At 46.2% G+C, this 25381-nt stretch overlaps 1 protein-coding gene across 1 annotated transcript; it reads left to right on the top strand.

The window, feature by feature from the left end:
* Positions 1-14: 14 nt before the first annotated feature.
* LOC136827155 (uncharacterized) lies at positions 15-5294 on the top strand. Its single transcript, XM_067084921.1, has 6 exons — positions 15-143; positions 1720-1862; positions 2170-2350; positions 3006-4017; positions 4253-4428; positions 5085-5294. Exons 1-6 carry the CDS (start codon positions 15-17, stop codon positions 5292-5294), a joined length of 1851 nt encoding a protein of 616 aa, XP_066941022.1.
* Positions 5295-25381: the final 20087 nt, after the last annotated feature.

The following is a 25381-nucleotide window of genomic DNA, read 5'->3' as shown; positions in this document are numbered from 1 at the left end:
TCCCTGTTGGTTCAATGTCCTTTGTGTCTCATCAGACTCCTGTTGCTTCAACATCCTTCACCCCTCAGCATCCTGTTAGTTCCAATGTCGCCGTGTCTCATCAGACTACTGTTGCTAACCCATCCTTCACCCCTCAGCCTCCTGTTAGTTTCAATGTCCTTTGTCTCATCAGACTCCTGTTGCTTCGCATCCTTCACCCCTCAGCCTCCTGTTCAGTTCCATGTCCTTTGTGTCTCATCAGACTCCTGTTGCTTCAACATCCTTCACCCCTCAGCCTCCTGTTGGTTCAATATCCTTCGTGTCTCATCAGACTCCTGTTGCTTCAACATCCTTCACCCCTCAGCCTCCTGTTGGTTCAATATATTTCATGTCTCATCAGACTCCTGTTGCTTCAACGTCCTTCACCCCTCAGCCTCCTGTTGGTTCAATGTCCTTCATTCCTCATCAGACTCCTGTTGCTTCAACATCCTTCACCCTCAGCCTCCTGTTGGTTCAATATCCTTCGTGCCTCATCACCCTCCTGTTGTTTCTTGTCCATCACCCCTCAGCCTCCTGTTGGTTCCAATATCCTTCGTGTCTCATCAGACTCCTGTTGCTTCAACATCCTTCACCCCTCAGCCTCCTGTTGGTTCAATATCCTTCATACACCATCAGACTCCTGTTGCTTTAACATCCTTCACCCTTCAGCCTCCTGTTGGTTCAATATCCTTCGTGCCTCATCAGACTCCTGTTGGCTAACATCCTTCACCCCTCAGCCTCCAGTTGGTTCATCTTTCGTGTCTCATCAGACTCCTGTTGCTTCAACATCCTTCACCCCTCAGCCCTCCTGTTGGTTTCCAGCGTATCCTTCGTGCCTCATCAGACTCCTGTTGCTTCAGCATCCTTTTACTCCTCAGCCTCCTGTTGGTTCAATATCCTTCGTGTCTCATCAGACTCCTGTTGCTTCAACATCCTTCACTCCTCAGCCTCCTGTTGGTTCAATATCCTTAAATTGTCTCATCACTCCTTTGCTTCAACATTTATTCACCCCTCAGCCTCCTGTTTGGTTCATTATCATTCTTACCATCAGTCTCCTTTTGCTTCAACATCCTTCACCCCTCAGCCTCCTGTTGGTTCAATATCCTTCATGTCTCATCAGACTCAGTTGTTTCAACATCTTCACCCCCTCCAGCCTCCTGTTGGTTCAATATCCTTCATGCCTCATCACCCTCCTGTTGCTTCAACATCCTTCACCCTTCAGCCTCCTGTTGGTTCAATATCCTTCATGCCTCATCAGACTCCTGTTGCTTCAACATCCTTCACCCCTCAGCCTCCTGTTGGTTCAATATCCTTCGTGTCTCATCAGACTCCTGTTGCTTCAACATCCTTCACCCCTCAGCCTCCTGTTGGTTCAATATCCTTAAAGTACCTCATCAGATTCCTGTTCCTTCCAACATCCTTTGCTCCTCAGCCTCCTGTTGGTTCAATATCCTTCGTGTCTCCATCAGACTCCTGTTGCTTCCAACATCCTTCACCCCTCAGCCTCTGTTGGTTCATCCTTCGTGTCTCATCAGACTCCTGTTGCTTCAACATCCTTCACCCCTCAGCCTCCCGTTGGTTCGTATCTTCGTAGCCCATCAGACTCTGTTAGCTAACATCCTTCACCCCTTCAGCCTCCAGTTGGTTCAATATCCTTACATCTCATCAGACTCTGTTGCTTTAACATCCTTCCCCCCTCAGCCTCCTGTTGGTTCAATATCCTTCGTGCCTCATCAGATTCCTGTTGCTTCAACATCCTTCACCCCTCAGCCTCCTGTTAGTTCAATATCCTTCGTGTCTCATCAGACTCCTGTTGCCTCAACATCTTCACCCCTCATCCTCCTGTTGGTTCAATATCCTTCGTAGCTCATCAGACTCCTGTTGCTTCAACATCCTTGCCTCAGCCTGCAGTTGGTTCAGCCTTCTTCCACATGTCTCATCAGACTCTGTTGCTTTAACATCCTTCACCCCTCAGCTTCCCTGTTGGTTCAATATCCTTCCGTGCCTCATCAGACTCCTGTTGCTTCAACATCCCCTTCACCCCTCAGCCTCCCCTGTTGGTTTATCCTTCGTGTCTCATCAGACTCCTGTTGTTTCAACATCCTTCCCCTCTGGCCTCCTGTTGGTTAAATATCCTTCATGTCTCATCAGACTCCTGTTGCTTCAACATCAGCCACCCCTCAGCCTCCCTGTTGGTTCAGCAGTATCCTTCATGCCTCATCACCCTCCTGTTGCTTCAACACCCTTCACCCTTCAGCCTCCTGTTGGTTCAATATCCTTCGTGCCTCATCAGACTCCTGTTGCTTCAACATCCTTCACTCCACAGCCTCCTGTTGGTTCAATATCCTTCGTGTCTTATCAGACTCCCTGTTGCTTCAACATGCTTCACCCCTCAGCCTACTGTTGGTTTCTGATATCCTTCATTTTCATGTTCTATTTGCTTCAACATCCTTTACTCCCTCAGCTTCCTGTTGGTTCAATATAGTTAAGTGTCTCATCAGACTCCTGTTGCTTCAACATCCTTCACCCCTCAGCCTCCCTGTTGGTTCAATGTCCTTCACGTATCATCAGACTCCCGTTGCTTCTTTGTCCTTCACCCCTCAGCCTCCTGTTGGTTCAATTGTCCTTCATTACCTAATCAGTCTCCATTGCTTCAACATCCTTCACCCCTTCCAGCCTCCTGTTGGTTCAATGTCCTTACGTGTCTCATCAGACTACTGTTGCTTCAACATACTTCACCCCTCAGCCTCTGTTGGTTGTTATCCTTCGTGTCTCATCACACTCCTGTTGCTTCAACATCCTTCACCCCTCAGCCTCCTGTTGGTTTAATATCCTTCATGCCTCATCAGACTCCTGTTGCTTCAACATCCTTCACCCCTCAGCTTTCTGTTGGTTCAATATCCTTCGTGTCTCACCAGACTCCTGTTGCTTCAACATCCTTCACCCCTCAGCCTCCTGTTGGTTAAATATCCTTTGTGTCTCATCAGACTCCTGTTGCTTCAACATCCTTCACCCCTCAGCCTCCTGTTGGTTCAGTATCCTTCGTGCCTCATCGCCGTCCTGTTGCTTCAGCACCTTTCATCCTTCAGCCTCCTGTTGGTTCAATATCATACAGTACTCCATCAGACTCCTGTGCTTCAACATCCTTCACCCCACAGCCTCCTGTTGGTTTCAGTATCCTTTGTGTCTCATCAGACTCCTGTTGCTTCAACATCGCTTCACCCCCTCACCCTACTGTTGACTCCAATATCCTTCATGCCTCATCAGACTCCTGTTGCTTCAGCATCACTTTACTCCTCAGCTTCCTGTTGGTTCAATATCCTTCGTGTCTCATCAGACTCCTGGCCTTCAACATCCTTCACCCCCTTAGCATCCTGACAGTTCCATTATCCTTCATGTCTCATCAGACTCCTGTTGCTTCAACATCCTTCACCCCTCAGCCTCCTGTTGGTTCAATGTCCTTCATGCCTCATCAGACTCCTGTTGCTTCAACATCCTTCACCCCTCAGCCTCCTGTTGGTTCAATATCCTTCATGTCTCATCAGTCTCCTGTTGCTTCAACATCCTTCACCCCTCAGCCTCTGTTGGTTTCAATATCCTTCATTGCCTCATCAGAGTCCTGTTGCTTCAACATCCTTCACCCCCTCAGCCTCCTGTTGGTTCAATGTCCTTCGTGTCTCATCAGACTCTATTTGCTTCAACATCCCTCACCCTCAGCCTCCCCTGTTGGTTCAATATCTTTAGTGCCTCATCACTCTCTTGCTTCAACATCCTTCACCCCTCACCCTCCTGTTGGTTCCAATATCCTTCGTGTCTCATCAGACTTCTGTTGCTTCAACATCCTTCACCCCTCAAACCTCCTGTTGGTTCAATATCGCCAAATTGCCTCATCAGACTCCTGTTGGCCAACATCCTTCACCCCTCAGCCTCCTGGTGGTTCCAATATCCTTCAGCTCATCACCTCCTGTTGCTTCAACATCCTTTACCCCTCACCCTCCTGTTAGTTAAATATCCTTCGTGTCTCATAGACTCCTGTTGTTTCAACATCCTTCACCCCTCAGCCTCCTGTTGGTTCAATATCCTTCGTGCCTCATCAGACTCCTGTTGCTTTAACATCCTTCACCCCTCAGCCTCCAGTTGGTTCCAATATCCTTCGTGCCTCATCAGACTCCTGTTGCTTCATCATCCTTCACCTCAGCCTCCTGTTAGTTCAATATCCTTCGTGTCTCATCAGACTCCTGTTGCTTCAACATCGCTTCACCCCTCAGACTCCTGTTGGTTCAATCATTTGTGTCTCATCAGACTCCTGTTGCTTCAACATCTTCACCCCTCCAGCCTCCTGTTGGTTCAATGTCCTTTGTGTCTCATCAGACTCCTGTTGCTTCAGCATCCTTCACCCCTCAGCCTCTTGTTGGTTCAATGTCCTTTGTGTCTCATCAGACTCTGTTGCTTCCAACATCCTTCACCCCTCAGCCTCCCTGTTGGTTCAATGTCCTTCGTGTCTCATCAGACTCCTGTTGCTTCAACATCCTTCACCCCTCAGCCTCCTGTTGGTTGAATGTCCATTGTGTCTCATCAGACTCCTGTTAGTTCATTTCTTTGGCCTCATCAGACTCCTGTTGCTTCAACATCCTTCACCCCTCAGCCTCCTGTTGGTTCAATATCATTCGTGTCTCATCAGACTCCTGTTGCTTCAACATCCTTCACCCCCTCAGCCTCCTGTTGGTTAAATATCCTTACGTGTCTCATAAGACTCTGTTATTTCAACCCATCCATGCCCCCCTCCAGCCTCCTGTTGGTTCAATATCCTTCGTGCCTCCATCAGACTCCTGTTGCTTCCAACATCCTTCACCCCTCAGCCTCTAGTTGGTTCAATATCCTTCGTGCCTCATCAGACTCCTGTTGCTTCATCATCCTTCACCCCTCAGCCTCCTGTTGGTTCAATATCCTTCGTGTCTCATCAGACTCCTGTTGCTTCAACATCCTTCACCCCTCAGACTCCTGTTGGTTCAATGTCATTTGTGTCTCATCAGACTCCTGTTGCTTCAACATCCTTCACCCCTCAGCCTCCTGTTGGTTCAATGTCCTTTGTGTCTCATCAGACTCCTGTTGCTTCAACATCCTTCACCCCTCAGCCTCTTGTTGGTTCAATGTCCTTTGTGTCTCATCAGACTCCTGTTGCTTTTGCCCAGCCTCTTGTTGGTTCAATGTCCTTTGTGTCTCATCAGACTCCTGTTGCTTCAACATCCTTCACCCCTCAGCCTCCTGTTGGTTGAATGTCCATTGTGTCTCATCAGACTCCTGTTGGTTCAATTTCCTTTGTGCCTCATCAGACTCCTGTTGCTTCAACATCCTTCACCCCTCAGCCTCCTGTTGGTTCAATGTCCTTCGTGTCTCATCAGACTCCTGTTGCTTCAACATCCTTCACCCCTCAGCCTCCTGTTGGTTCAATGTCCTGGTTGTCTCATCAGACTCCTGTTGCTTCAACATCCTTCACCTCAGCCTCTGTTGGTTCAATGTCCTTCGTGTCTCATCAGACTCTGTTTGTAACATCTTCACCCCTCACCCTCCTGTTAGTTCCAATATCCTTCATGCCTCATCAGACTCCTGTTGCTTTAACATCCTTCTTATCAGCCTCCTGTTGGTTCAATATCCTTAGTGCCCACATCAGACTCCTGTTGCTTCCAACATCGCCTGCCCCTCAGCCTCCTGTTGTTTCCAATATCCTTTGTGCCTCATCAGACTCCTGTTGTAGCATCCTTCACCGCTCAGCTTCCTGTTGGTTCCAATGTCCTTTATGTCTCATCAGTCTCCTGTTGCTTCAACATCCCTCACCCCTCAGCCTCCTGTTGGTTCAATGTCCTTCGTGGCTCATCAGACCTGTTGTACTAACATCCTTTACCCCCTCAGCCTCCGTGGTTCAATATCCTTCGTGTCTCATCAGACTCCCTGTTGCTTCAACATCCTTCACCCCTCAGCCTTTCCTGTTGGTTCCAATATCCTTCGTGCCTCTTGGTCTCCTGTTGCTTCAACATCCTTCACCCCTCAGCCTCTTGTTGGTTCAATATCCTTCGTGCCTCATCAGACTCCTGTTGCTTCAACATCCTTCACCCCTCAGCCTCCTGTTGGTTCAATATCCTTCGTGTCTCATCAGACTCCTGTTGCTTCAACATCCTTCATCCCTCAGCCTCCTGTTGGTTCAATATCCTTCGTGCCTCATCAGTCTCCTGTTGCTTCAACATCCTTCATCCCTCTGCCTCCTGTTGGTTCAATATCCTTCGTGCCTCATCAGACTCCTGTTGCTTCACCATCCTTCACCCCTCAGCCTCCTGTTAGTTCAACATCCTTCACAGTCATCGTGACTCGACCGTGCAGTGCTGTACAGCCTTGCACATATGCCGTCACTTGGCGGACGTTGCCAAACTCGGCGATGCGGTTATGAATCATGCCGATTGATGCCGATTTGGTTGTACCTAGAGCGTAACCACATCGTAATGAGCAAATTACAACAGTCGTTGTCTTGAATCGCCAAAGTGTGACGCCAGCATAACTAGCAATGTCAACATGTTTCATCTAGTATGACGCTCGCCATGTATTTGGCAACACCACAGCATGCTCAGTGGGATGCGTCGTAGTGTTTGAGAGTGTGCGAAAGAAAGAGCAGGTAGACAAGAACTGCTAGCTTATTTAGGAAGCGGCCGCTTATAAAGTGGCGTGCTGACGTCGGCGTATACATGGACGTCAATACAAAAAATATACAAGTGCCACGAGGTCAAAACTATTCTCTACATAAAACAGGGCAGGTACATACAGATAACGTGATAATTAACAATAGCAGATTAGACACAAAAATACTCTGGCACATACACTGTGCATAAGGGCAAAAATGAATAGATAATAAATGTACAATTACATAATGATAATAAAGGCTGAGTACTCCGACCTAGGGTCAGCTGTGAGGGCATCGTAGAAAAAAGAGGTTCTTCATAGAAAACCCGTTGAGCGGGGACTTTACAGTGTAGCCTATTTTGGCTCTTTTTTTTGTTATTGTTCACACAATAATCAAAAGAAAAAAGTTCTTGTAACTGTTCTCTAATAATGCTACTGTTAATTCTTTTTGTACCTTCTGTATATGATACTGTAAATTCTCCTGCTACTATAAACTGTATATGTGTATATTTGTATAATATAATAAATTGTGTAAAATGTTTTTATTGTGTACGTACTAAATTTTCCAAAAGCAATAATTTTTTCTATAACAATACTTTTTCTTGAAATGTTGACCACAGTAATTTTTGGGTAACAATTTCCTTAACTACTGTACAAACCATCTCCAATATTTACAAGGTTATTAAACTTAATGTGAATGAAGGTTGATATTTTCATAAGTTCAGATAAAGAAAAAATGAAACTTAAAACTTGTCAAAAATAATGTGTAAATCAACAATATTAAACTGGATATGAATGAGGGCATGATATATTTTTATAAGTTCAGGTAAAGAGAAAATTAAACTTTTTAAAAATGTGCAAATCAAAAGTAGCAGCACTTTTTAAATATTTTCAGAATTTCAGATAAAGGTAAATAACACATGAAAACTAATAATAAGTAAAATACATCCCAAGGAGCTGAGAGAGAGAGAGAGAGAGAGAGAGAGAGAGAGAGAGAGAGAGAGAGAGAGAGAGAGAGAAAACCCACAATTGCCTTTGTTTCTTGATTGAAATATATTTTGGATTCAAGCTTTTTATTATTCTTGATATACTCAAAGAACTTCAGATATAGATAAATATAACACAGAATGCAACATAAAAGAAAATGTATTTTATAACATAAATATTTTTCAATTTTAACTTTTATTCAAGAATTTTACATAGTTTTGAAGCATGCTTTTCTTTTATATAAATAAGTCACCGAGTTGATTGCAATCGATACAATTTATCAGAATGTTTCAACATGATTTTCTGAAGTAGCCTACAAAAAGGCATTTTCACGACACATGGCGGTGGCGTTGTGTCTATCGGCATGGGACGTAACTAAATAGCAATTTGTCATACCCTCCGGAAGTCGCCATCCTGTAAAAACCGTTGAATGTGGGCGTGGCCTAAATCATCAGCAACTTGCGTGTAGGACTACGTGAATAGGTAATCTCATTTCGACGTGCAAAATGCTGTCGTAAATGGGTTGTTGCGTATGATGTCATGGTGTCGTAATTAGCTGACATTATTATTATTGTTATTATCTTTTTGTGGCCCAAGACGGCGACTGGTGCCGATTGGTCGCCAAACCCAGCTATTACGAAGGTTGTGGCCTTGAATCGCCAATGTGACTCTAGCATAATTCTATTGTAAGGTTCAAGAAATGTCAAGTGAAAGACTGATTCTTTATTATTCTCGACAGGCGTTTATAATGCGGAAAGTGGATGGAAAGGTAGCGGGCGACCTGAGTCCCGCTGCGCCCATACAGAAGTTGTGTTTGTTAACAGGCATAAGAAGACATATATAATGCGTTACAGAACATGTAAAAGGCATATATATATATATATATATATATATATATATATATATATATATATATATATATATATATATATATATATATATATATGAAAGGCCGTACAATGATGCATACAGTGAGATACATAAAGAATCTGAAATAATAACAAGTAACATATATGATGTGATTAATGTACATATGAAGAGCGAAACACAAGAATGGAGCGGCGATTTGACACCCTTACAAATACTAACTCCCACACAATAATTAAAGGAGCAATTATTGGATGAAACAACATTAATCAAGCAAATGCTGAGGCAGTTGGAGTTGGCCCCAACTCTTGGAGAACTGTGGGCATGGGGTGGAACTGACACCTGGGGTTGGCTCAATGTTTCCCCTGGGCCGTCCCGGACCCAGCTTTGGTGGGGAAGTGGGTGTGTCTGTGGGGAGGTACTGAGGGGGAACTCTGGGGCGCCTGCCTGCCTCCTCACGTACCGCTGTCCAACAGGAATGCAGGCTTCAACCTGTCGATGGTGATCCAGTCTTCCAGCCAATGGATGTCCAGAGGGTATGCCTTGGCGGCCCGCCTGATGACTTGGTGGGGCCCCTGTAGGGCCTGGTTGGGGGCGGCCGATGGGTGTCCACCCTAACGAAGACGTAGGCGCAGGAGCCATAAGGCGGGTGTGCTGTAGGTGGTGGTTCTGTTGATGAAGGTCTTATGGCAGGGCACGAACTTCTGTGCAAGTTCCCTCAACCTCGAGAGGGGGTGTTGGCGCCGTCGGCTGATGGCGGGAAGAATTCTCTGGGAACGGCCAGTGTCTCCCCATAGACTTTCTCGGCAGGAGGTGTCGCCATTTGCCTTCTGTGCGGTGCAGAGACCTATCAGAACCCGAGGAGCTGTTCCTTCCACCTCTTGTCAGTGCAATGGGCCATGAGCTGCCCTTAAGAGAGTGGTGTGCTCTCTCGACCATGCCGTTCATTGCAGGGTTGTAGGCCATTGTGCTGTGTAATGTTGTACCCATCAGGCGTGCCAAGGAGACCCAGAGCTCTGACAGGAAGGCTGGACCCTTGTCTGTAGTGATGCTGTCTGGCACTCAGAAATGGCTGATCCAACTGGAGAGGAGGGCTTCTGCACATGACGCTGTTGATGCCTCCTCCATGGGGGTTACCTTGGGCCAGTGAGTGGAGCAGTCTGCGATCATCAGGAGGTATCTGGCTCCTCCTGACTGCGGAAGAGGCCCGACGACTTCGATGTGGATGTGGCCGAAGCACTAACAGGGCTGGGGGAAGTTGCCGACCCTGGACTCTGTGTGCCGGGACGTTTTGCTCACCTGGCATGGGATGCAGCTCCTTGCCCACAGCCGGATGTCCTTGTTGATGCCATGCCAGATGAACTTGTCAGTCATGAAGAGTGCCGTTGTGCACCCTGATGGATGGGAGAGACTGTGGACTATGTTGAACACCTGCTTCCTCCTCGAGGCGGGTACTAGGCGGTGGGGGCGGCCTGTGCTGGTGTCGCAGAGGAGAGTTGTGTTTGAGTTTGCTAAGGGCACATCTTCCCACTTAAGAGCCGTCACTGCCGTCCTATAGTCTGCCGTTTCTGGGTCTGCTGCTTGTTCTTTTGCCAGGTCTTTGTAGTCGATGCCAAGGTGAAGGGGATTGATTTCTACTCTCGACAGGGTGTCGGCTACTGGGTTCTTCATGCCAGGGACGTAGTTGGTGGTGCACCCGAATTCGGAGATGGTGGTCAGATGTGTTGCCTTGCAGACCACGCGTCTCCCGGCTTTGCAAATGCATGCACCATGGGTTTGTGATCTGTTAGGATTGTGAATTTGGTCCCCTCCAGCAGGTACTTGAAGTGTCTCATGGCCTGGTAGATAGCCAGAAGCTCCCCGTCGAAAGGTGCTGTAGCTGGTCTCTGCTGGCAAAAACTTGTGGCTGAAGAAGGCCAAAATATATTTCAATCGACCCAGGATGCCCTCCATATGCTCCACAGCCCCAACAGCTACATGTCCCTCCTACAGGAATTCCCAGATGTGTTCAAACCAGAACTGCGCCAGTCACCTGGGGCTTCGGCAAAGCATGGCATCTTCCACCACATCACCACGACAGGCCCACCAAACCATGCCAAGCTCCGATATCTGTCCCTAAGAAGTTACAAGACGCCAAACGGGTCTTCACAAAAATGGAACGCATGGGCGTTTGTAAAAGGCATCAAGCCCGTGGGCATCCCCTCTCCACTTGGTAAAAAGAAATCCGATGGCTCATGGAGGCCCTGCAGGAACTATCAGTGCCTGAATTTGATAACAACACCAGATCACTACTCCCTCCCTAACATGCAGGACCTGATGGGTGCCCTCCATGGAGCCAAAATTTTTTCTATAAGATGGGTCTACTGAAGTCATACTTCCAAGTCCCTGTGCATCCCAACGACATCCCAAAGACTGCCATCATCACGCCCTTCAGAAGCTACACATTTTCCTATTCCACCTTTGATCTCAGGAAGCAGGCGCCACCTTCCAGCGCCTGATGGATACCAAATCTTGGGAGATCTTCCCTTCTGCATCTGCTATGTCGATGACATCCTCATTTTTCCAGGTCCCCAGAGGAACAGCTTCTCCATGTCCACGCCATCGTGAAACGCCTGCAGGACAGCGGATTAGTTGTCAGGTTTGACAAATGCATCTTTGGGAAAGAGAAAGTAGACTTCCTGGGCCACAAGATTTCCCCAGCAGGAGTGCGCCCCACCACCTCTGAAGTAAAAGCTATAGAAAATTTCCTGGATCCCCAAACCATCAAGGCCCTTCAGGAGTTCCTTGGGATGATAAATTACTACCGGCACTTCATCCCAGACATCGCCCACATCATGTACCCCCTGACGTCAATCATGAAGGGGAGACCAAAAACACTAATGTGGGAAGCTCCACAGCAGCAGGCATTCATCCAGATGAAAAAGGCCTCTCCAGTGCCCCCACCTTAACTCACCACAACCCCACCACTGCCCTCAGGTTGACAACGGACACCAGCAACATTGCCTGCGGTGCAGTAATAGAGCAACTGGTGAACGGCACGCCCCAGCCCTTGGCCTTCTTCAGCCACAAGTTTTTGCCAGCCGAGACCTGCTACTGCGCCTTCGACAGAGAGCTGCTGGCTATCTACCAGACCGTGAGGCACTTCAAGTACCTGCTGGAGGGAACCAAATTCACAATCCTAACAAGCCACAAACCCTTGGTGCGCGCATTTGCAAAACAGGAGGACGCCTGGTCTGCAAGGCAACAGCAGCACCTAACCGCCATCTCCGAGTTCGGTTGCACCATCAACTACGTCCCTGACAAGAAAAACCCAGTGGCTGATGCTCTGTCAAGAATAGAGATCAATTCCCTCACCTCGGCATCGACTACGAAGACCTCGCGAGGGAACAAGCAGCGGATCCAGAGATGGCGGACTACAGGACAGCAGTGATGGCCCTCAAGTGGGAAGATGTGCCCTTAGGAAAATTGGTCACAACTCTCCTCTGTGACACCAGCACAGGCCACCCACACACCCTGGTGCCCGCATTGAGGAGGAAACAAGTGTTCGACATTGTCCACGGCCTCTCCCATCCATTGTGGTGCACAACGGCACGCCTCATGACTGACAAGTTCGTCTGGCACGGCATCAACAAGGACATCCGACAGTGGCCAGGAGCTGCATCCCGTGCCAGACTAACAAAACATCCGGCACACTGAATCCAGGATTGGCGGTTTTCCTCAGCCTCGTCGGCGGTTCCGCCACATCCACATCGACGTCGTCGGGTCCCTTCCGCAGTCGAGGGGAGCCAGATACCTCCTGACGTTCACAGACTGCTCCACCTGCTGGCCCGAAGCAACCCCCATGGACGAGGCATCAACGACATCATGCGCAGAGGTCCTCCTCCCCTGTGGGATAAGCTGCTTTGGAGTGCCAGACAGCATCATCACAGACAGGGGACCTGCCTTCCTGTCAGAGCTTTGGGTCTCCTTGGCACACCTGGTGGGTACAACTCTACATAGCACAAGAGCATACAATCCTGCAGTGAAGGGCATGGTCGAGAGGGCGCACCACTCTTTTAAAGCAGCTCATGGCACGTTGCACCGACAAGAAGTGGAAGGAACAGCTGCCCTGGGTCCTGCTGGGTGTCTGCACCACTGAGAGCAAATGGTGATGCTTCCCCAGCTGAGAAAGTAGGCCGACAGTGCCGACATCACCATCCCAAGGTTGAGGGAACTCGCACAAAGGTTCGTGCCCTGCCACAAGACCTTCACCGACAGAACAGTCACCTACAGCCCACCCACCTTACACTCCCTGCGCCTACATCTTTGTCAGGGTGGACACTCGCCACCCGACCTTAACCAGGCCCTACAGGAGGCCCCACCGAGTCATCAGGCAGGCCAGCAAAGCATTCCTCTTCGACATTCACGGCCGGGAGGACTGGATCACCATTGACAGACTGAAACCTGCATTCCTGTTAGACAGTGAAGTTTGCAAAGAATTAGGCAGATGCCCCAGAGTTCCCCTGCAATACCCACATCCAGCCATCCCCAGGTGTCTGCCCCACCCTGTGCCCACAGTTCTCCAGAAGCAGGGTCCCGCTCCGGCTCCCTCAGCACCTCCATGATTAAGGTGCTTCATCCAATAATTGCTCCTCTAATTATTGTCTTGGGGGCGGGGAGGAGTATTTTAAGGGCGTCAAATCGCGCCTCTCTTTCCTTGTGTTTCTCCTATCAGATGCACATTAATCATGTCATGTATTTTACCTGTCTTTATTTCAGATTCCTTGTGTACCTCATCTTATGCATCATTGTACGGCCTTTCTGCTGATATGTATATCTACCTTTTATATGTCATGTAACAAATGCTGTACGTATTTTTATGCTTGCCAAAAAGCACAAATCCTGTATGGACGCCGCAGGGGGTCTCGGGTCGCCCGCTACCTTTACGTCCGCTTTTTGTCTTATAAACACCTGTCGAGAATAATAAAGAATCAGTCTTTCACCTCTGACTTTTCCTTGAAGCCTCACAAGACATGTATAATGCGTTACAGAACGTAAAAGGCAGATATATATATCGGCGGAAAGGCCGTACAATGATGCATACAATGAGATACATAAAGAATCTGAAATAATAACAAGTAACATATATGACGTGATTAATGTACATATGAAGAGCAAAACACAAGAATGGAGAGGCGATCTGATGCCCTTACACTATTGATATTTTAAACCAGCTAGATAGGACGTTCATGTTGGCAAAATACCTGCAGAAGATTTTGTCGACATATCTGTTATATAATTACACATTTGATAGTTTTGAACTTTAGTTATCAAATTAATTTTAAGCTGAAATTTAACAAGTGCATTCCAATATCCCTCCATTTTATCTCATTTTTCCTGTATTTCAATTTTTATTAATGGTGAATATAATTTGATCTAATAAACTTTGTGTTGTGTTCATACTTTAAAGTTACGCAAGTAACTCATAGAAACGAGGTAACATAGCAAGTCCTCTAAGGTCTGAAAATCAACCAGTGTACTCTCTAGAGATACATGGACTGCTAGTAAGTGGAAGTACTTAATTTTGGTACTATTCATTAATAATATTAGTGTGTCATCCTTGTTAGTACTGAATTGGGTTGAGAGATATCTCCCCGAAACTTAGAAACCGCAAGGGGAGCACGGTGTTGCTGTTACGTAAGGCTTTTAGCGGTTTTTCTTTTACCTAATAACAACATAATCATACAGGTTTTAAGAGGTGCGAAAGAAACGAGCAGGATAAGGTCACTGCTGATTTATTGAGGACACAGGTGGTTTATATAGCAGCGGACTGACGTCACACCGAGGAATACAATGAGAACTAGGGTGACCTGAGGTCAATAACACTTGACAATGAATACAATGAACAAATACACTTTGAGTTACACAAATGGACAATAACTTAGTTGGATACATTCTGATACCTGAGAAAAAGAAACACATAACATAAAAGTAGGTGACAGGTAAATATTTACATAAATCAATTTAAATGATTGGGTATGACTGGATCTGCATGACCCGTTATCCTAGGAGCAGCGATCCTAGGAGAGGCAAAGAAAACAGGTCACCATCACAGAAAACCCGCTCAGCAGGGACTTTACAAATACTCCCGCCCCAAGACGTGGGTAACATCTGATTAATCAGCGTATCTGCTGGGGTGCTGAGGGTGCTGCGGCTACGTGAAGTGAGGGGGTTGTGCTGTGCGTGGGGAGCGGTTGGCTGCGGGTGTGGGTGGATGTTTCCGGGGCGGCCGCATGTCCTCTTTCTGCGGCGACCCAGCTGCGGGAGACGACTGCTCGGGCGGAGGGTGCGGTGCGGTGGCGTGTCCTCCTCCAGGAGGGCAGGCTTGATGCGGTCAACCGACACCCAGTCGTCCTTTCCGTGAAGGGCAAGCCGGAAAGCCTTGTTATTCCTTTCCAGCATGTGGAAGGGCCCCTGTAGGGCCTGGTCAGTGGTGGGCAGACGGTGTCATCCGGATCAAGACGTGAGTGGTGGAGGACAAGCTGGGCAGCGTGAAGGCAACTGACCTGTCGGTGTATGTCCTTACAGGGGCGAACTTGCCAACTATATCGTGAAGCCTCTGGACAGATGGGTTGTGGCGGTCTTTGTGGCTAGTTCGCCCGGGACTGCGAGAGGCTTGTCATAGATTTTCTCAGCTGCGGACGTGTCACCCTTGACTCTGGGGGCGGTTCTCAGCCCGAGAAGGACCCACTGCAGCTGGTATTTCCAGTCCTCAGCGGTGTAGCGGGCCATGAGGGACGCCTTCAGGGACCTGTGGAAACGCTCAACCAAGCTATTGGCTGCGGGGTTGTAGGTGGTGGTGGTGTGATGAGCTGTCCCCAGCAGGCATGCCAGGGCGGACCACAATTCAGACAAGAAGGCAGGGCCCTCCCCGGTGGTTATGTGGTCCGGGGACACCGAACCAGCTGATCCAGCTGGAAAGGAGGGCCTCAACACACGCACTGGTGGTGGCTTCCTGCATGGACGTAGCTTCGGGCCATCTGGTTGAGCGGTCGACAATCGTCAGGAGATATCTGGCCCCGCCTGATGGGGGGAAGAGGCCCAACAACGTCGATGTGTATATGGACAAACCGCCGCCCCAGTTGTGGAAACTCGCCTACTCGGACTCGGTGTGATGACCAATTTTGCTGGTTTGGCACTGAAGGCACTGTCTCGCCCAGGTCCTCACATCCTTCCACATTCCGTGCCAGACAAACTTTTCTGTCAGCAGCTTGGCGTCGTCCTGCCGGAGGGGTGGGAGAGCCCATGGATGACGTCCGAATACCTGGCGGCGACAGGAGGCGGGCACCAGGAGGTGAGGCTGGCGGTGCTGACATCGCAGAGGAGATTTGGACCCCGCCACGAGGGACACATCCCTCCACTTCAGGGACGTGATGGCGGTGTGGTAGGCTGGAGTCTCCGGGTCGGCAGCCTGCTCCCAGGCGAGGTCCTCGTAGTTGATCCCAAGCTGCACCGCATTGAGCTCAATCCTGGAGAGGGCGTCTGCTACAGGGTTCTTCCTGCCAGGGAGGTATCTGGCTGAGCAGGTGAACTCTGCGATGGCCGCGAGGTGTCGTTGCTGTCTGGAAGACCATGCCTCCCCCTGCTTGGTGAAGGCGTGGACCAGCGGCTGGTGGTCCGTGTAGATTGTGAAGGGCGTACCCTCCAGGAGGAACTTGAAGTGCCGGACTGCCCGGTATACTGCGCAGAGTTCCCTGTCGAAGGTGCTGTAGCGGGCCTCCGCGGGGTTGAACTTTTTGCTGAAGAAGGCAATGGGCTGGGAGGCGCCGTCGACAATCTGCTCCAGGACGGCTCCACATGCAACGCTGCTGGCGTCCGTCGTCAGTTGGAGGGGAGCACTGGGGTCCTGGTGGGCCAAGGCGGTTGCCTCGGCGAGAGCGGCCTTTGTCAGGGAGAAGGCCCGCTGCTGGCTGTGTCCCCACACTAAGGATTTCGGTTGGCCTTTCAGGATCTCTGTCAGGGGGGCCATGGTGTGTGCGATCCCGGGGATGAACCTCCTGTAGTAATTCACCATCTCAAGGAACTCCTGGACGGCCTTGACGGAGGTGGGGACGGGGAACCTGGTGATGGCTGCGACCTTTGATGTGAGCGGGCGGACACCATCCGGGGATATCTCGTGGCCTAGGAAGTCAGCTTTCTCGACGCCGAAGGTGCACTTGTCGAATCTGACGACGAGGCCGTTCTGCAGGTGCTGCAGGACTGCCCAGATGTGCCGCTGATGCTCTTTATGGGACCTGGAAAATATAAGGATATCATCCACGTAGCAGACGCAGAACTTCAGGTCCCCCAGGATGCTATCCATGAGCCGCTGGAATGTTGCCCCCGCATTCCTCAGGCCGAAGGGGGAGAAGGCGAAGACATAGGACCCGAAAGGCTTGATGATGGCGGTTTTCGGGATATCCTCTGGAGCAACTGGCACCTGAAAGTAAGATTTCAAAAAGAACCAACTTAGAAAATATTTTGGCACTGTGGAAGGTGGCCATGAGATCCTGCATGTTCGGGCGGGGATAATGGTCAGGTTCAGTTGCGAGGTTGAGCCTCCTGTAGTCGCCGCAGGGTCTCCAGGAGCCATTCGGTTTCTGCACCATGTGGAGAGGAGAGGCCCACAGGCTGGATCCCATCTGTTCCATATCCCCATCTGTTCCTGAAGGCACCGAGGGGAAGCCTCGGAACCTTGCATGTGTGTGGTAGATGCCATGTTTTTGGGGCCCCGGGTACCTGGTGGGCTCGGGCCTGAATACGTCGGGAACTCCTTCAGCAGCTGGGCGTACTGGTGGGGCGATGGAGCAGATGGTAGGTGCGCTGGGTACCGTTGCCAACGGGAGGACTGGCAGGAATCGGTGTTGAGGAGATGCTTGCGATCGACATCGACTGCCAGCCCAAAGTGGGCAGGAAATCCGCACCTAGGAGTGGAGTCCTTACGTCCGCAACGACGAAGTCCCAGGAATACCTCCGGCCAAGGATGGAGACCGACAGGAGCCTGGTGCCGTAGGAGAGGATGGGGGACCTGTTGGCAGCCGTCAGGAAAGGCAGCCGGTCCGTGAGCGCTTGCAGTCTCTCTGGATAGCGGAAAGATTGATCTAACGGCCCCTGTGTCAACCAACATCATTCTGCTGGAGATGGTGTCGTGGGACGTAGAAGCCCTAATGGCCCTGGGCTCCTGGGTTCTTCTGTTGCCGTGGCGGCCTGTCCTGCTGGCTGCCACCCCCGTTTTGGACGGGCAAATGAACATGGGGTTGGCAGTTCCGGGCATCCTGCCGTACTGCTTGTGGTAGTAGCAAGGGCCCGGTGGGTTCCACTTGTGGTGATACGGTGGCCACCTCCTGGTAACAGCACTTATCTCCTCCTCTGCTCCCTCCTCCTGTTGAATGGCACTGATGGGGTGTGGGGTGCTGATGCCCGCCTTGCTGCCTTTGCGGAGTCAGTCAGCTGTTGCGCTGTGCAGATCAAGACCTCCCGGGGCATGGTGTAGGGCTCGAGGATCTGAGTGCGGACCTCCAGGAGGAGCTGGCGGAGGAGAATCTCCCGCTACAGGCTTATCTCGGACTGCTTTCTGCTGCTGTTGGTGTGGGGAGGATGAAGAAATCCTGGATCATGCCCCACAACTCCAAGACGCTCTGTTCCTGCCACTGGTTGGTGATGAGGTCGAGGCGCAGGCGGCTCTCTCGGCAACCGACAGGGGAGCAAAGTCTCGATGAGGGTTTTCTTTAGGAGGTGGTAGGTGAGGGTGTCGGCAGACACCCACGGGACGAAGTTTCCTGTAGATCTCCGGCAGGGCGTTAAACTGCGTCAGCTTGCAGCATCTCGTCCTGAGTTCTGCCAGACTGAACTGACTCGACCCTGTACAGCCACGATGACGGGTTCTCCTGAGTGAAAGGCTTTATGGCGAGGGCGGCTTTGTTTTGTCCTGCTGGGCAGGGCACCAGGCAGGAGCATGTGGGGGCGGGCAGCGGTGTGGAGGAGTGCGAGAGCCTCGGCGCGGGAGGGCGCAGGTGATATGGGCAGGAGGTAAACATCTGAATCTGCAAGGTTGCAGTTAATTGAACGAGGGGGGATATCCGTGTCCATGCTCGCTCTTGCCCTCTTAATAGGAGTGGGATACTCGTGTCATCTGGCTGGAAGCACGCTGTGTGAGTCCGTTAATAACGCTGGTGATTTGCCAACGAGAGTCAGCACACCCGAACGCTGGTTACAGCGCCATAATGAGTCCTCTAGGGCGTGGGTAGTTCCTGGAGCCGAGACTGAGTCTCCATGTGTGAGTCCACTAATGGCTCCGGGAACCTCTCCGGTCACCACTTTAAGAGGTGCGAAAGAAACAGAGCAGGACAAGGTTACTACTGATTTATTGAGGACACAGGCGGTTTATATAGCGGCGGACCGAGTCATGCTGAGAATACAATGATAACTAGGGTGACCTGAGGTCAATAACATTTGACAATAAATACAATGAACCAATACACTTTGAGTTACACAAATGGACAATAACTTAGTTGAATACATTCTGATACCTGAGAAAAAGAAACACATAACATACAAGTTGGTGACAGGTAAATATTTACATAAATCAATTTAAATGATTGGGTATGACTGGATCTGCGTGACCCGTTATCCTAGGAGCAGCGATCCTAGGAGAGGCAAAGAAAACGGGTCGCTACCACAGAAAACCCACTTAGCGGGGACTTTACAAGTTCACTTCATCCACACAATCAGTTTTTCGCTCGTACTATAGTGAAGCATAACCGAGTCCGTAAATGAAGCGGTCGCATTACTTTGAATGAAACGAAAATAAGACCACTATATAGAGGATTTCATTTATGTAAATATTCCATGATCTCTTCGCCTATATTTTTTCTTTCTACTAATGCTTACAGAAGAGTAAACTTTGTCACCAGGTATAATGTCAGGAGTCCAGAAATACTTTACGTCTGGCAAGGAAACACATCCACAGGCCTTACCCAGGCTGCCATGTGTACAATAATTATCATAAATGTAACATTAAACTGCCTCTGGTATGATATCTTTTCTAATTATCGTTCGTTTTACACGACAATTTAGGATTTGAACTTTTTAAGGCTATGCTGACTAATTTTTATAAACGCTGTAGGAACTTCTTAGTAGAGGCATGTGAGGAGATCAAGAAAAGTATGATTTTAAGGACAGTGTGATCTCGAAGCTGTATTGCCTTCCTCCTGAAAATGCCCTGTCTAATTCTTTTAGGAAATCAACTCCTCTTTGTACCATCCCCATAGTTGAACTGCATTTAATTGCGTCACCAGATAATTGTTCAATAAAACAAAAATCGATGATCAGTGGCCAATTTTGCCAGTATTCAGAGATGCACTAAATATTGATGATAAATTGCCAGCAGATAAATTCTGGGTAGAAGTTTTACAGAGTCGAGATAGCTTTTTTGAACTGACAAATTTTGCTGTATGTGTGGTCAGTCTTCCCCATTCTAATGCTGAATGTGAAAGAGTATTCAGCAAAATCAGTCTATTTGAGACAAAAATCAGAAGTGGTTTAAACACAGATACTCTTAATAGGGCTTTGTTGGCTTCTGAGTGCATTAAAATCCAAAAGTCTTGTGTTAAAGACATGCTCGACTGTTTAGAAAGCAGTTAACAGCTGTATTACAATGTAGCCCAAAGTTGGATGAAGCAGCAAAGTAGATAACTATTCCTTTAATCTGGTATATCTTTTACTACGAACATGATCTCATAATTATCGAAGCAGCACGTAAAGATGTAACGCTGAAGAAAATACTGAGAAGGATGAGTCAACCCAAATCGAGAGAAAGTCAGCAACCTGCGGACATTGCTCTGGAGAAGTTCATGATGAATGATCTTGCTGTGAAATGTGTGACACATGGTTTCACTATGAATGCTCAGGCATAGAGGTCAGATAGGCTACACACCCATACTTGTAGTGATAACATATTGTACATCTGTACAATATGTTGTCACAAAGAACACGCTAAAAACTCATTGAAGATGAACTTGAAGAAATACAAGAAAACAGAGATATTAACAAAGTTCATTAAGGATTCGGCTCAGAAAACTAGTGACGTAATGCTCAGCATAGAAGCAATCCAAAACAAAATTGACAGTGTTGATAAAGATGTAAAGTAAAGACACTGACAAACATGGACAAAACTTATGCTGAATCACTAAAGACAAAAAAGTGCTTTGATCAAGTCTACAAACGAAGAGAGCACAGCAGCTAATGAAAAGACAAATTATGAGTAAAATAATGGCGACAGGTGAACAGGTTAAAACAACAAGGGTGGACGCTTATTTGTAAGATTTCCAGACAGGAAAAAACTTGGAAAAGGCAAAAATGGAGATTCAGAATATCAGCAATATATCAGCAAATAAGAAGGGTAAACTTAAAACAAAAATAAAAGTAGTCTATGTCCTGAAGGATGAGGATGACATTGTCGATAACATTGTAAAGAAAAAATCCATGGACAGGAAGCCTCATTTCTGAAAATGACGACCTGAAAATTGTAAAGGAAATGATAGCCAAAGATGACAAATATAAACACTATATCATCAAATGCACACCACAAATACGAAAGGCTATCTATGATAGAGGTGACAAATTGTTTACACTGTATAGCCGTCGCAAAGTAGCTTATTCGACTGTTACATGCCCTATCAATCAATGCTATAAATGTCAGAATTGGTCATAGCGCAACAAATTGTAGAAATGACCAAGCTTGCCCTAGATGTGGTGAAAATCACAAATCAAATGAATGTGTAGCAGCATCTTCAAGTGTAAAAACTGTGTAAAGAAAGGCCATAGTGATACTAAACATAAAACATGTGATGCTAATAAGTAGCCTACACAGTAGGCTATATAAAGAAAATGTGTCAAAGGTGAAAAATAATACGGACCATGGCTTTGACTAATAATCTTCTATGCAATTTAATAAACATACAGTCCGTAGGAAATAAAACTAACACTATTAGAAATCTTATAAATGATCACAATCTCTAGATATATGCATGCTAACGGAGACTTGGCTACGCATGTAAAGACGTCAGACGCCTCTTCGTTTTCGCACCAATCACGTCATGCATTGCATTTCCTAATATGCCAAGACTCTCGTGTAAATATTCATGTGTAGAATTTTTCTTGCCTTTCCGCCGATATGTATTTCATCATTGTACATTTATTATGTCTCTCATAATTGCCATTTGTTTGTCTGTCAACAAACACAAATTGCTCAGAGTGCGGGTCACGGCGATCGGAGGTCGAGCACCACGTTTCCCTCCGCGCTCTGCCATGTATACCTGCGCTCAGGTAATAAATAATAAATAACTACCTGTGCCTACTACTCAATTCTTCTTTTTTCCATCTGTTGGCCTCTCCCACTAGCCAACACTCACTGCTATCATACTTTTGTCCTCATCTGATGGGTACCTTAGGGTTCAAAGAGGTTGCAACCTTGCCTGTTAAATCTTTTCCTTTCAAAAATCACCCCCACCAAAATCACTTTCATGCATCATAATAAAGTTTTCAACCAACCTACCCATCTCACAAACTCATCATCAAAAATAGAGTTACAGGCTGCTCTAGGAGCAGAGCCCGTGCTGGCACAAGGCCAGCTAAAATCTAAAACAACAACAACTAATAAATAATGTTGTTGGGCTGCTCTCAGAGCAAGAGCCGTGCTGGCACAAGGCCAGCTAAATCTGAAACAACATAATAAATAATTTAATACCCAGTTGACCTTTCTTGTCCTCACAAGCAATAATGCAAGTGATTATTCTAAAATAAACGAAATGACGCCAGGTCTCACAACTTTTACCATGTAGCCTACTGAGAGAGAGAGAGAAAAAAAGGGGGTGGTGGAGTACAGGAATCTTTGCCAAAAAGTGTACAAAGTTTCTATACTGAACCAAAATGTGTTCAGTACATTTGAATACATCAGCACCAAAATTACACACATAAACAAACTCATACAAATCATAACAGTTTATAACCACCAAGCACAAGTAAGAGATCATTCCTAGATGAATTCAGTGACTTCCTCCACTTGCTGGCTGATAAAAAAAAATATACTCATTTGTGGTGATTTCAACCTACATCTGGATGATAACGATGACAAATATGTCAACGAATTTATAGTTACTTGAAAACCACGACATCGTAAATGTTATGAAAAACCGACATCATTATTGAACCATACCATTGACCTAGTGATAGAAAAAACAAAAACAGCGAGATTGTGAGTGACATACAAGTTGAGCCTGAATGCGACATCTCAATACATACATAAACTAGTTCCATTTAGTATAAATATCTGGAAAGGTCATACTCGTACATTGAAAAACTATCACTTACAGAAACAAAACCAACTTTAAATAAAGCTGATGAATTTATTGTTGAGAGCATCAAGAAAATAAGAGAAACAAGCCATGAGTGCAGGTGGAATTTGAGGAATACGAGCACATTGACAGGTGACCAAGTATGTGAAAAAACTGTTTTCCATTCTATAGCAAAAGTACGAGTATATTGGCGTCAAGCTACAACGATAAATGTCTAGAAGTAATGAGGCAAATAATAGTTAAAGAAAATGCCAAATGGTTCAACAGTGAATTACGTGAAGTTAAGAAAAAGAAAAAAAAAATGGAAGATCTGTAAGGACTGGGGAATGTGCGACATACTGGTTGCGTGTTAACTGGTTTATTGGTGGTTCCTTAAGCCCCCGTACACACTATGCATCATGTATCAGCCACGTGATGCAGTAGTGGCGCTGAAAAAAAAATTATTAGCGGCCAAACTGTACTGCAACACTGCTCACTTGTTCTCCGGCCAGATCTGACTATACAGAGCGCGATTACTGGATTAAGGAGGGCAAATATTCATTTTGCCCTTTCTTGTCAAGATTCTTCAAAATGCCTTTAGCCACATATTATTCAAACATCTACTGTGTATTGTAATTCATAAAATGTTTTGTGACCTATAAGCTTTTCAGTATGTATGTATATATATATATATATATATATATATATATATATATATATATATATATATATATATATATATATATATATATATATATATATATATATATATATATATATATATATATATATATATATATATATATATATATATATATATATATATATATATATATATATATATATATATATATATATATATATATATATCTTCCCAATCATCCCAGCCACCAAACACTCAATTTGAAGCTGGAAAATACAACAGTGTTAGAGTGTTGGTCTGTGTTTGGCTGGTGGTAGTTATCTAGCCATCGGCGCTGGAGCTGAGTGGACGTCCTCCCTATCTGACTGCTCATGCATCACTGCTGAAGCAGTGTTCCCAGTGGGAAAATTCAAAAGTAACACAATTTTCACCAAAACGTATCATTTTCGTATCACACTTTATCAGAATGTACAGAAAAGGTACTCACCTAATTTTTTCTGTATAAGGTGATCCGAATTCATTCAATCCTCCTCTAAAGATACAAAAAGAGAAGAATTAGTGAGAAAAGACAAGACCTTGCAAAATTATTTGCTAGAAGAATGTAGTGAGAAAAGAACAGACCTTGCAAAATTATTTGCTAAACCTTCACAGCAAGATTAGGTAACATTCTATATATAATTATACTCACAATAATAATTTCAGGTTTACAGTTAAAGCCGTAATGATATATGATGTTTTAATTTTGAATTAATTTGCTTGAATTAGAATATCTGAATGTAGCTAGATTGACAAAAACAATATATTGTAAACAAATATTTAAAACATAATAAACAGGCCACGCTGACAAAAGAAAGAATTTTTTTTTCAAACCTGATACATAGATTTTTCAATTACAAAAGTGTATACGCTAATTTAGATGGATTTATTTTATCAAAAGGACAATTGATTATGGATGGTTTAGAGAGAGGATATATTCTTGTAAACTTTTTGTGCAGAGGTAATCATTTTTAAACTGGGTTCCCAGTCATAACATGGCATGTTTCCTCCATTCTCTTTGCATGATAGGCCATTAACTGACTCGGTATTAAGTCTATTTCTCGTGTCAGTTTTTATGAGATTGACTTGGGAGAAAATCATCTCAACTGCTGCAGATGAATGTGGCAGTACCAGTAAATTGAGCATTAGTTGAGATAATTTAGGAAATAATGACTGCCCATCGGCTTGTTTCAATTTGCTACTTCATACCAGAATTTAACAGGATTACTTAATTCCTTGAATTTATCAAAATAAAATGGTAAATTACGCCATTCATCATTACATTCATCATAATACTCATCCGTTATCAACTGTGGAAACTTAGAAAACAAAGGCACCAAAGATTTTACTGTCTCAGCTTTGACTACATTTGGATCACACACGCTTAAAAGAGGCATTATTGTGTTCATACCACTTAATCTCCTATAGATCTGAGTTGCTAATTCTAAATAAAAGTTAAAGCAATTTACTTTGAAACTTGAAAGTTCTGACTCTGGTATGACATCCCTGCACTAAACTGGTTTCAACTTTACTACCAAAGTGGAACTCCGACTGTGGTAAGAAATTATTAGGGTCATTAAATTTCACAGAGAATACATCTGAGGTTTCCACCAGGACACTCTTCTTAATATAATTACTAAGGATGGTCCTAAAAGTGTACATAGGTTACTGTATGCCACGTGAATCTGTACTGTTTCACTTTGAAACTCTTTGTTCATTTTGTTTACAATTGGCAATACATAGCTTAAAAAGGAAAAATATAATCTAATAACTGGAGTATTCAATGCATCTAAAATACCTTGCGCAGATT

Source organism: Macrobrachium rosenbergii, chromosome 41 (genome assembly GCF_040412425.1).
Source record: "Macrobrachium rosenbergii isolate ZJJX-2024 chromosome 41, ASM4041242v1, whole genome shotgun sequence".
NCBI classification, from domain to species: Eukaryota; Metazoa; Arthropoda; class Malacostraca; order Decapoda; family Palaemonidae; genus Macrobrachium; species Macrobrachium rosenbergii.
The sequence above is the reverse complement of the archived record's forward strand: the minus strand, read 5'-3'. Positions and strand labels throughout refer to the sequence as shown.

What these genes read in the sequence shown, in the direction of transcription:
- LOC136827155 (XM_067084921.1), top strand. Translation starts at nt 15, where the DNA reads ATGTCCTTTGTGTCTCATCAGACTCCTGTTGCTTCAACATCCTTCACC. An exon ending in TCTTCACCCCTCATCCTCCT is followed by an intron (nt 1,863 to 2,169) that starts GTTGGTTCAATA and finishes ATGTCTCATCAG; the next exon opens with ACTCCTGTTGCTTCAACATC. An exon ending in CCTTCACTCCACAGCCTCCT is followed by an intron (nt 2,351 to 3,005) that starts GTTGGTTCAATA and finishes GTGTCTCATCAG; the next exon opens with ACTCCTGTTGCTTCAACATC.